Source organism: Lipotes vexillifer, unplaced genomic scaffold, assembly GCF_000442215.2.
Source record: "Lipotes vexillifer unplaced genomic scaffold, Lipotes_vexillifer_v1.1 scaffold322, whole genome shotgun sequence".
NCBI lineage: Eukaryota > Metazoa > Chordata > Mammalia > Artiodactyla > Lipotidae > Lipotes > Lipotes vexillifer.
The window spans coordinates 790,648-800,006 of NW_006776528.1; the positions used below are offsets into that span (position 1 = coordinate 790,648).

The 9,359-nt window shown below is 59.7% G+C and overlaps 1 protein-coding gene across 1 annotated transcript in view; it reads left to right on the top strand.

Moving 5' to 3' along the window:
- The window catches only part of IGSF9B (immunoglobulin superfamily member 9B), a 46,112-nt gene that overhangs the window by 25,693 nt on the left and 11,060 nt on the right, over positions 1-9,359 (top strand). The window contains exons 12-18 of the mRNA XM_007450398.1: positions 423-534; positions 2,572-2,747; positions 4,311-4,537; positions 5,255-5,339; positions 7,101-7,262; positions 7,509-7,554; positions 8,095-9,359. The exon at positions 8,095-9,359 is cut by the window's right edge and continues 382 nt beyond it. Coding sequence (XP_007450460.1) covers positions 423-534; positions 2,572-2,747; positions 4,311-4,537; positions 5,255-5,339; positions 7,101-7,262; positions 7,509-7,554; positions 8,095-9,359 — 2,073 coding nt within the window. The remainder of the gene's footprint in view (positions 1-422; positions 535-2,571; positions 2,748-4,310; positions 4,538-5,254; positions 5,340-7,100; positions 7,263-7,508; positions 7,555-8,094) is intronic.

Here is a 9,359-nt window from a genome sequence, read left to right on the forward strand (position 1 = left end):
AGCCCCTGCTGAAGGTGTTGACTGCCATGCCGGGCTGGTGGGCGGCTCTCACGTTGGTGTTTGGGTCTCAGGCCAGAGAGCTGTGTGGGACGGGGGCCTTTGGGCTTCGCCTGTGGCCGTCAGCAGCACTTCCATGCTCTCCAGACGAGCGCGGGCCTGGTCGGGGCTGATGACCAGGGGCTGGTTTCCCTCCGGCCCTTATTCCTGATGCTCACGCATCTCCTGCTGGAAGGACGAGCCTGCCTGCTGGATGGTTTTCCTCCTCCAGCCCCACGACCCAGCAGGGCTGGGTGCAGCTCCTCGGAGCGTCCTTGTCCCCACGTCTCCCCCGGGGCACCACTTTTGCCAGGTGCACGAGGTCACAGCCAGCCTGGCTCCGAGGGCTCAGTTCCTCCCACCTGAGGTGTCCGCTTGGCCTGCAGGCACCAGCCCCCATGCCCCGGGCAGTGTCCGGGTCCAGGTCTCCATGACAACTGCCAACGTGTCCTGGGAGCCAGGCTACGATGGAGGATTTGAGCAGACATTCTCTGTTTGGTACGGACCTCTGTGAGTCACCCCCGCACGCCTTGCTCTCTGCTTATCCCCCCCCCTCACCCCTCACCAGTCCCTGGGGTCAGGGGGCAGGTTATGAGAAGGGTGTGGCTCTCCACCTGCCCTACCTCCCTCCGGATGGTGGGGTGTGTTGCCCGGTGACCAGGCTTCAGGGGCGTGGGGTGTCTGGGATGACGGCGGGGCTGAGGCCTGGATGGTCCGTCACCCTGTGCTGCACGTCCCCAGCTGATCTCACGGCCCCTCCCTGTCCTTGGCCCGTTCCTCCATCTTGCTCTGTTCTCTGGGGCCTGGAAGAGAGTCCTGATGTTCAAGGGCATTGTAAGACCGCCCGCCACAAGCATACATCTGACTTCTATCCTGGCCCTGCACCAGTGGTTCCAGAAACCCAGTGTGAACTGACGCTCACCTTACTGGCCTTTTCTGCACATGTGCATTTTCTCTCTAGGACCGCGTGTCTGTCGTCTTTGTACCTGGTTATACATTCACTTAGCGAAGTGCAGAGATTTGAAATCTTTCCCAGACCTTGGGGCAGACAGACATCTTAATAATGCATGAAGCAGGCTGAGGACAGGAGGTGTAGAAAAGCTGGGAAGAGAGGCCTCGGCTGAGGTCCACCCCTCCCCTCAGGATTTTCTCTCCCCACATCCCTATCCCGAGCCAAGCACTGGCCACCTGCATCATGGGTGACATCCTCGAGTGGGGAGGGTGAGCCCTCACCTCCTCCTCTCCAGACCTGTCTCATCTGGGTGTGTAAGCCCCAGCCGGGCTCAGCAGGTTGGGTGGGGGGAGGGGGACGCATAGTCGGGGGTGCCTGGAGATTCAGGGAGAGCCCTCTGTATACTTCTCAGCAGCAGGGAGTCAGAGGGACCTGGCCTGCTTCCCAGACTCTGATTACCTAGGCGTTCTGAGCTCTGGATGCCAACTGGACCTAGGTGGTGAGCTTGGGGGGCTCGGAGTTGAAGCAGAGCCCCCTCCCATCCCCACCTGTTCCCCAGGGCAGGCGGGACGCTGCCAGGCGGCTGCGTGGCCAGGGCAGGGCGTGTGGCCGCCTTTGGGGAGGCCCGAGCTGAAGGTCTGGGCATGGACTGGTTCCCTCGCTGCCTGCGGCTCTGCTTCGCTTTGTCACTCTGCTGCCTGCTGTGGTGCCGGCGGGGGAAGGGCGGTCACGGGGCTGGGCAGGCCTCCTTCCCGCGCTGGTTTCTCTTTGCTGTGCTTTCGGCTGCCTCCGCTCCGATTCCTGGACAGAGGCTTGAGCTGTGAGCCATGAGCCCTTAGCCTGCAGGGGCCTGGCCTCCGCGGGGGTCCTCAGGCTGCTGAGGGACTGCACGGCCAATCCCATGGGACGATGTGTCCTCCCCATGGTGGCGCTGGGCACTGCGCCTGGGCGCCGGCTTCATGGCTGGCAGGGAGTGAAGTGGGCTGCAGAGCAAGGGTCGACCCTCACCCCTGGTTCCAGTGTTCTGTAGCCACAGCGCGGCCTTCCTTGGTGACCTCTAACCCAGAAGCCGTCGGGGTGGGTCCTGGTCCCCATTGTGGGGAAGCACTGATCATTTCTGTCCTGCGCCCAGCTCCTTCTCAGTGACTCAAGCCCGCTCGGACAGATTAAGCCCTCGGGGTCACGCAGGTCCCACTTTGGCTGTCTCCCCCTGGTCCTGCTCATCCCCACTTTCCCACTTTGGTACCTGCCTTGTTCCCAGCGTCCTCACTCCCAGGGCTGTGCCACTCTTAGGGCTCTGACCAGGGTGAGATTCTCCCAGAATGCAATTAATTGGTAATTTGACCAGTATCTCGAGCATCAGTAACGCCAAGGGTCCCTTTTCAGAGAACAGGCGCCAGTAGTGGCTGGGGACCTGACTTCATGGGGATCGGCACAGCCACAGCTTCATGGGGTCGTGACCTGCTCCTGACCTCTAAGCTGGGGAGGCTGGGGCAGCGCCCCCAACTCCAGCACCTGTGTGCCCTCTCGAGTCTCCAGTGTAACCCACCCCGCGCCCTTGTCCCCGATCCTCTCTCGGGCAGGATGAAGCGGGCACGGTTCGGGCCCCACGACTGGCTGTCCCTGCCTGTGCCTCCGGGACCCAGCTGGCTGCTGGTGGATGCCCTGGAGCCCGAGACAGCATACCAGTTCAGTGTCCTGGCCCAGAACAAGCTGGGCACCAGCGCCTTCAGTGAGGTGGTCACTGTGAACACTTTAGGTGAGGCCGGGCCGGGATGCTCCTGGAGGGGCTGGGATGGAGAGCAGACATTTCCTGCACGTTGTATGCGGGCGCCTTGCTAAGTGCCTTATACGACCAACGCTGACCTCCCAGTAAGGGTCTGTCCTACCGTCCCGCGGGGTTTGTCCGGGCCAGGGTGCCTCGTGCCCCGTCTGAGCGCTGTGGGCTGCCCTGACGTGTCCTCAGATGGATGGAAGAGCTTCAGTTCCATCGTTCCTTGCTGGCCTCGTGTTTGCATCTTTCTGTGGCCTCCCGGGGTGGTGGGGGTTCTTCCTCCTCCTTTTGCACTCCCGCTGCTCCCTTCCTCTGGCCCCCGGCCTCGTCTGGTGGCAGGCGTAGGGCCGCCTCTTCCTCCCTGACCCAGCGGCTCACCCCACCCGCCTGCTGTTGCATTTGGCTCCTGTCTGCGGCCAGAGAGGTCAGCTGTGACCAGGCGGCCCCACGCCAGCCTTGTCCCACATTCTTTCTTGCCGAGGCTCACCCCGCCCCAAAGCACCGTGTGCCCTGGGGCCTGTTTTTCCACCTGGGCCAGAGGGGAACAGATGGAGTGAGCAGTGCTGAGGGAAGATGTTCCTCCTTCCTTGGAAGAGAATGAAAGATACGTTTTGTAGTATCTTTTTTTCTTTTTTAAGATATATTTGATGTGGACCATTTTTAAAGTCTTTGTTGAATTTGTTACACTGTTGCTTCTTTTTTTTTTTTTTTTTTTTTTTTTTTTTGGGAAGGCAGCTAAGACTACTAACAGCTCACTGTGTCCTTATATCCACATCTTTGGGGATTAAGTTCAGCAAGGTATCCAGTAAAAAAATATTTCCAGAAGCAACCATTTCTAAAGTAACGTTTAATATTTTAAAAGCCCATGTTGATCTCTGCCTTGGTCTTAAATGCTTTGGGTGTATAGTTCATCCGGAATTTTTTTTCATGGCCATCTGAGCTACAGCATTTACTCATTCAACAAATAATTGTTGAATTCCTTCTGTGTACCAGGCACTGTACTAGATGCTGAGAATGAAGTAGCTAAATAGCTATAGCCACTTCTGTCATGGAGCCCATGGGTTAATTATAGTCTAAAATGTAATTCAATATTCACACCAATCATATACTTCCAATTAAGATCAGCTCTATGAGAGTCATGTGGTGCTATGAGATCTTACTGAGAACATCTGATCAAATAATGGCTTCTCTGATGATGGAATACATTAATTGACATCTGAAGAAAGAATGGAGTTAAGTAGAGATGGGGATATTAGACTTTGAGCTGAGGGAATCAGCATGTGAAAAGACCCTAACGTCGGGCCCTCATGCCCCTGCGTGTGTCGTCAGAAGTGCTCTGGAAATGGAGTCGGCAGGCTCGGGCCCACCCACCCTGCCCCCTTCCTTTGGGTCAGGAGGGCTCTTCGTGGGACACGTGTCCTGAATTGATGCCTGCGCCCTGGGGATGTGGCCCTCATCGCCCCGGGGTCACTGACCCCACAGGGACGTGTGGGTAGAGGGGTTGCAGTGGCCTCGGCACCCCCGCCATCACCTCTCCCTCCCCCGCAGCATTCCCTGTCACAACTCCAGAACCCCTGGTGCTGGTTACCCCACCGAGGTGCCTCACAGCCAACCGGACCCAGCAGGGTGTGCTCCTGTCCTGGCTCCCACCTGCCAACCACAGCTTCCCCATCGACCGCTACGTCCTGGAGTTTCGCGTCGGAGAGCGCTGGGAGACGCTGGACGACGCCATACCCGGCACCGACGGGGACTTCTTTGCCAGGGACCTGTCCCAGGTGAGGTGCCTAGCGCTTTCCCTGCGGCTTTTCTCAGTTCCGGAAGTGACGTGACTCTTCCTAGAATCACCGGAAGCTTTGAGTGACCCAGCGCAGGTGTGTGTGGGCCGCCGCGTACCGTCCCACACCTGCACTCCTGTGCTCGCGGGTCTCCTGCCAGGTTTGGGGTCCTCAGATCACTGCAGCTGAGGTCGGCAGGTTCAGGGCCTGCGCTGTGGCCGCGGGGAGTGCTGTTCTCGCTTGAGGGGTCTCCAGGTGCCAACACGAGCCAGGGTGGGCTGGGGGCTCAGCTCCCTGCTGGAGTCTGACGTGGGCAGAGGCTTCCCAGAAGGGTTGTCTTCCACTTGCCCAGAGTAGGGTCCCTTCTTTAACAATTCCGAGCCCCTGGAGAAGACGGTACTTTTTTCCAGCTGACTCCCCTTAAACCGGGATGTCTCTCTAGTTGGAGAGGCAGCAGCTTATTTCTCAGATGCCCACCGTCCCACCTATGTTCCCTCTCCCTTCCCTGCACTCCTGAGAGCCCGTGTGGCATCTCTGCCCAACTCTGCTTTCAATGACCTCACGTTGGTAGCTTGAAATCGGCCACGGTGGGAGTATTCATCTCATGGAAATCGGCAGATACTCCCGAGTCGCAGAGCTGGGGTGGGGCGAGGATGGGCGGCTGTCGCAGGTCCAGGTCGCTTGGCTGACGACGGGGTGTCCTCCCTGGGGCTGTAGGACACGTGGTACGAGTTCCGGGTCCTGGCTGTCATGCAGGATCTGATCAGCGAGCCCAGCAACATCGCCGGCGTCTCCAGCACAGGTACTTGGGGGAGGGGCGGCGTCTGTGGAACAGCTCTTATGGGAAGAGGCGAGCTGAAGCCTGCCAGGTGGGTAGGATTTCTCCATCTAAAGAGCTGCGTTCGTGACCGTTTCTATAAGGTAACCACAGAGAGAAGTCCAGTTAAGGTTCTTGTTAGAATAGTCGAAAAGGACTTAAGCCCTTTTGCTATAACATTTCTGTTCCTCCGGTGTCATCCTCTTGGGGGCGGGGGGGCGAATTGGAGCAAAGAGACAGAAACAGGTCAGCAGTACTTACTGACGCTTCTCGTTAAGACGGCTTCATAATTAGGGTGTTTCATTTGGAAAATTGCCGTTTGGTGTTGTTTTCCTCCGTTCCTTCCTCTCCGTGGATATTTTCAGGCTAAATAAAGCCAACTCCCCAGCATTTTCTCCATTTCTCTTTCTTTCTCTTGGCTCTGGTCCCATTTCTATACATCTTTCTCCAGCTACACTCCCTCACATGTAGCAGGTCCCTCTCCCAGAAGTGGTTCCCTTGGTTTGGGAAGAGGTTTTTGCTTAGTGATCCAGCAGTGGCTCACGTCCTCGGGCAGCGCTTGCCGAGACCCTCGGAGGCAGTGGGCAAGAGCTGGGCCAAGAAGCTCACGCTCGGGCCTGGTAGAGATATGGGGGCAGCGGGGAGGGCAGGGGGTGGGCGGGCGAGAAAGCCCGGGGAGGGGGAGCGGCTGTAACTTCTGTCGCGTATACTAGGCACTGTGGGGCTGTTTTTCTCTACACGGAGGTGCCTGCTGTAGCAGCAGAGACAAGCGTACTTCTGTCTTGGCTTCCCTCCAGGGAAGAGAGCTGCAGCCAAGCTAGAAGAGAGGACTTGAGGGTTTGGGGGTGCCTCTCACGAACTGTTCTGCATTCGGTGGCTTTATGTCTCGTTCCCGGCAGTCGGGAGGTTCCCGTGGTAAACAAGAATGCAGCTCCCTCAGCGTTCCCTGTCTTGAAGCCTCCCACTTCCAAAGGCTGAGCCCTCATTTTCTACTCAACCAGTCAGCATGATCAGGATTGTTTTAATCCCTGGCTGTCATCGACGTGGCAGTGGATTCTGGCCAAATGTATCCAGATACGTAGGCTTCCCCTCTGATGAGCGTGTAGGGCAGCGCTTATTAATACAACTGTCGGGTGACATGTAACGCGGTGGACCGGTCCAGTCTTGGCTGCCACTCTGAGCTCTGCGAACCTGGGCACCAAGTGGGGTTCACTTCTGCCTGTAGAACAAGGACGTTGTTTGATGCCCCTATATCCGTGCCAGCACCTGCCTGTGGTGACCAGGACATGCTGGCCCCCTGCAGAAGGTGCCTGCCTGCACTGTGATGGTTAGAAAGGGGCCCTGCTGCTGCTGCAGAGTTTCACCCTCCGGGCCCTGGTCCTATAGAGAGGCTGGTGGGAGTCACGATGCCCGCGTGACGCTTAGGCCCCTGCAGTGTCCAGTCAGCTAGTCACGGGTTCCGTGTAGAGCGTGCTGGTAGGTGAGGGTGGCTGGTAAGGTGCTGGGCCAGCGCAGACCATCACAGGGCTGGCGTCCCACAGGGAAGAGAGAACAGATGGTGCTTCCTCTCCGCGAGCAAGGCAGCGACTCCTCGGCTCCGTAAACGCCCTCTTCTCCGTCTTCCCGCCGCGCCACCTCTTCATTTTTAGGGCGGAGCCTTAGTGATGTCTGTCCTACACAGGTGGGGAACCACCTGGGGCCCTGGGGAGGGAGGGTCTAACCCGTGCTCTCCCCCTATGCCCCCAGACATCTTCCCGCAGCCGGACCTGACCGACGATGGCCTGGCTCGGCCGGTACTGGCTGGAATCGTGGCCACCATATGCTTCCTGGCTGCGGCCATCCTGTTCAGCACCCTGGCCGCCTGCTTTGTCAACAGGCAGCGCAAGCGGAAGCTCAAGCGCAAGAAAGGTAGGTGTCGCCTTGAAAACAGGGAAACTGGGACCTCGTGGGCAGAGCTGCCGATGGGACTTGCTCTGATGGTGGGAGCGTCGGCTGGGACCGAAACGAGGGTGGAGGCAGACCCGGTGGGGGCACGTGATCCTGGACCCAGATGTGCCAGGTGCCAGGTGTGGGGCTTTGGTCTGGGCCCTACTGACAGCTGGGGAGGGCTGTGTGGCGTCAGGCCTCAGCGGGCTCCCCTCTTTCTCCCTCCAGACCCTCCACTCTCCATCACGCACTGCAGGAAGAGCCTGGAGTCTCCGTAAGTGGTCTAGCCCCAGAGAGACAGGGTACGGCCATCTGGGGTGGAGGGTGGAGGGCTCGCTCCGCCCCGTGACGGTGTTTCTAAGCTGTTTTCCCTTAATTGATCCGCACTAATAGGGGGAGCAGTAGTGTAGATGACCCAAGATGGTAGATGAGCTGTTCATTTCTTTGATTTTTTTTTTCCATCCTAACAGATGTATCTTCTTAATGTGCCTTGCTTAAGTTACTCTTAAAATGAGCTTGCGTTCCTTGAGCAGCCTGGCAGTGAAGTTGCAGGTGTGACTGGAGCGAGGTAGCAAACATAGGAGCAGGCAGAGTAAACGCGGCAACAAGGTGTCCATTTGGAAAGTGGACAGCGCACACCTGGACAGTTGAGAGTTGAGAGTCGGCCAGAGTATCACGCCGGCACACGCCACCCGCCAGCCTTCCTCCTCCTCACTGGCGTCCTCCTAGGCGCGTGTGGTACTTTGCAGGGAGAACGGAAAGCAGTAGTGTCCTCTGAGCTTCCTCACGCCTCCTGCTCTCTCCCTGTCCCCAGCTTGTCCTCCGGCAAGGTCAGCCCCGAGAGCATCCGCACACTCCGCGCCCCGTCTGAGTCCTCCGACGACCAGGGCCAGCCGGCGGCCAAGAGGATGCTGAGCCCCGTGCGGGAGAAGGAGCTGTCCTTGTACAAGAAAACCAAAAGGGCCATCAGCAGCAAGAAGTACAGCGTGGCCAAGGCGGAGGCCGAGGCGGAGGCCACCACGCCCATCGAGCTCATCAGCAGGGGCCCCGACGGCCGCTTTGTGATGGACCCCTCCGAGGTGGAGCCCTCTGCAAAGGCTCGGCGCATTGAGGGCTTCCCCTTTGCAGAGGAGACCGACATGTACCCTGAGTTCCGCCAGTCGGACGAGGAGAATGAAGACCCGCTGGTGCCCGCATCTGTGGCCGCCCTCAAGTCCCAGCTGACCCCTCTGTCATCCAGCCAGGAGTCCTACCTGCCACCACCAGCATACAGCCCTCGGTTCCAGCCCCGCAGCCTGGAGGGCGCCGGCGGCCTGGAGGGCCGGCTCCAGGCCACTGGCCAAGCCAGGCCACCCGCCCCCCGGCCCTTCCACCACAGCCAGTATTACGGGTACCTCAGCAGCAGCAGCCCCGGGGAGGTGGAGCCGCCGCCCTTCTACATGCCGGAGGTGGGCAGCCCCCTGAGCTCTGTCATGTCCTCGCCACCTCTGCACGCCGAGGGGCCTTTCGGCCACCCCGCCATCCCCGAGGAGAATGGAGAGAACGCTTCCAACAGCACGCTGCCCTTGACTCAGACGCCCACCGGCGGGCGCTCCCCAGAGCCCTGGGGCCGGCCGGAGTTCCCCTTTGGGGGACTGGAGACCCCGGCTGTGGTGTTCCCCAACCAGCTGCACCCGTGTGATGTGGCTGAGAGTCTGCAGCCTGCGGCCGGCCTCCCCCGAGGACTGCCGCCCGCCTCCCTGCAGGTGCCCGCAGCCTACCCGGGAATCCTGTCTTTGGAGGCGCCCAAGGGCTGGGCTGGCAAGGCGCCGAGCAGAGGCCCTGCCCCAGTGCCCCCCGCCGCCAAGTGGCAGGACAGGCCTGTGCAACCTCTGGTGAGCCAAGCGCAGCTGAGACACACCAGCCAAGGCATGGGCATACCCGTGTTGCCTTACCCCGAGCCGGCCGAGCCGGGGGCGCACGGCGGCCCCAGCGCGCTGGGCCTGGACACCCCGTGGTACGAGCCTCAGCCCCGGCCCCGGCCCAGCCCCCGGCAGGCCAGGCGCGCCGAGCCCAGTTTACATCAAGTGGTGCTACAGC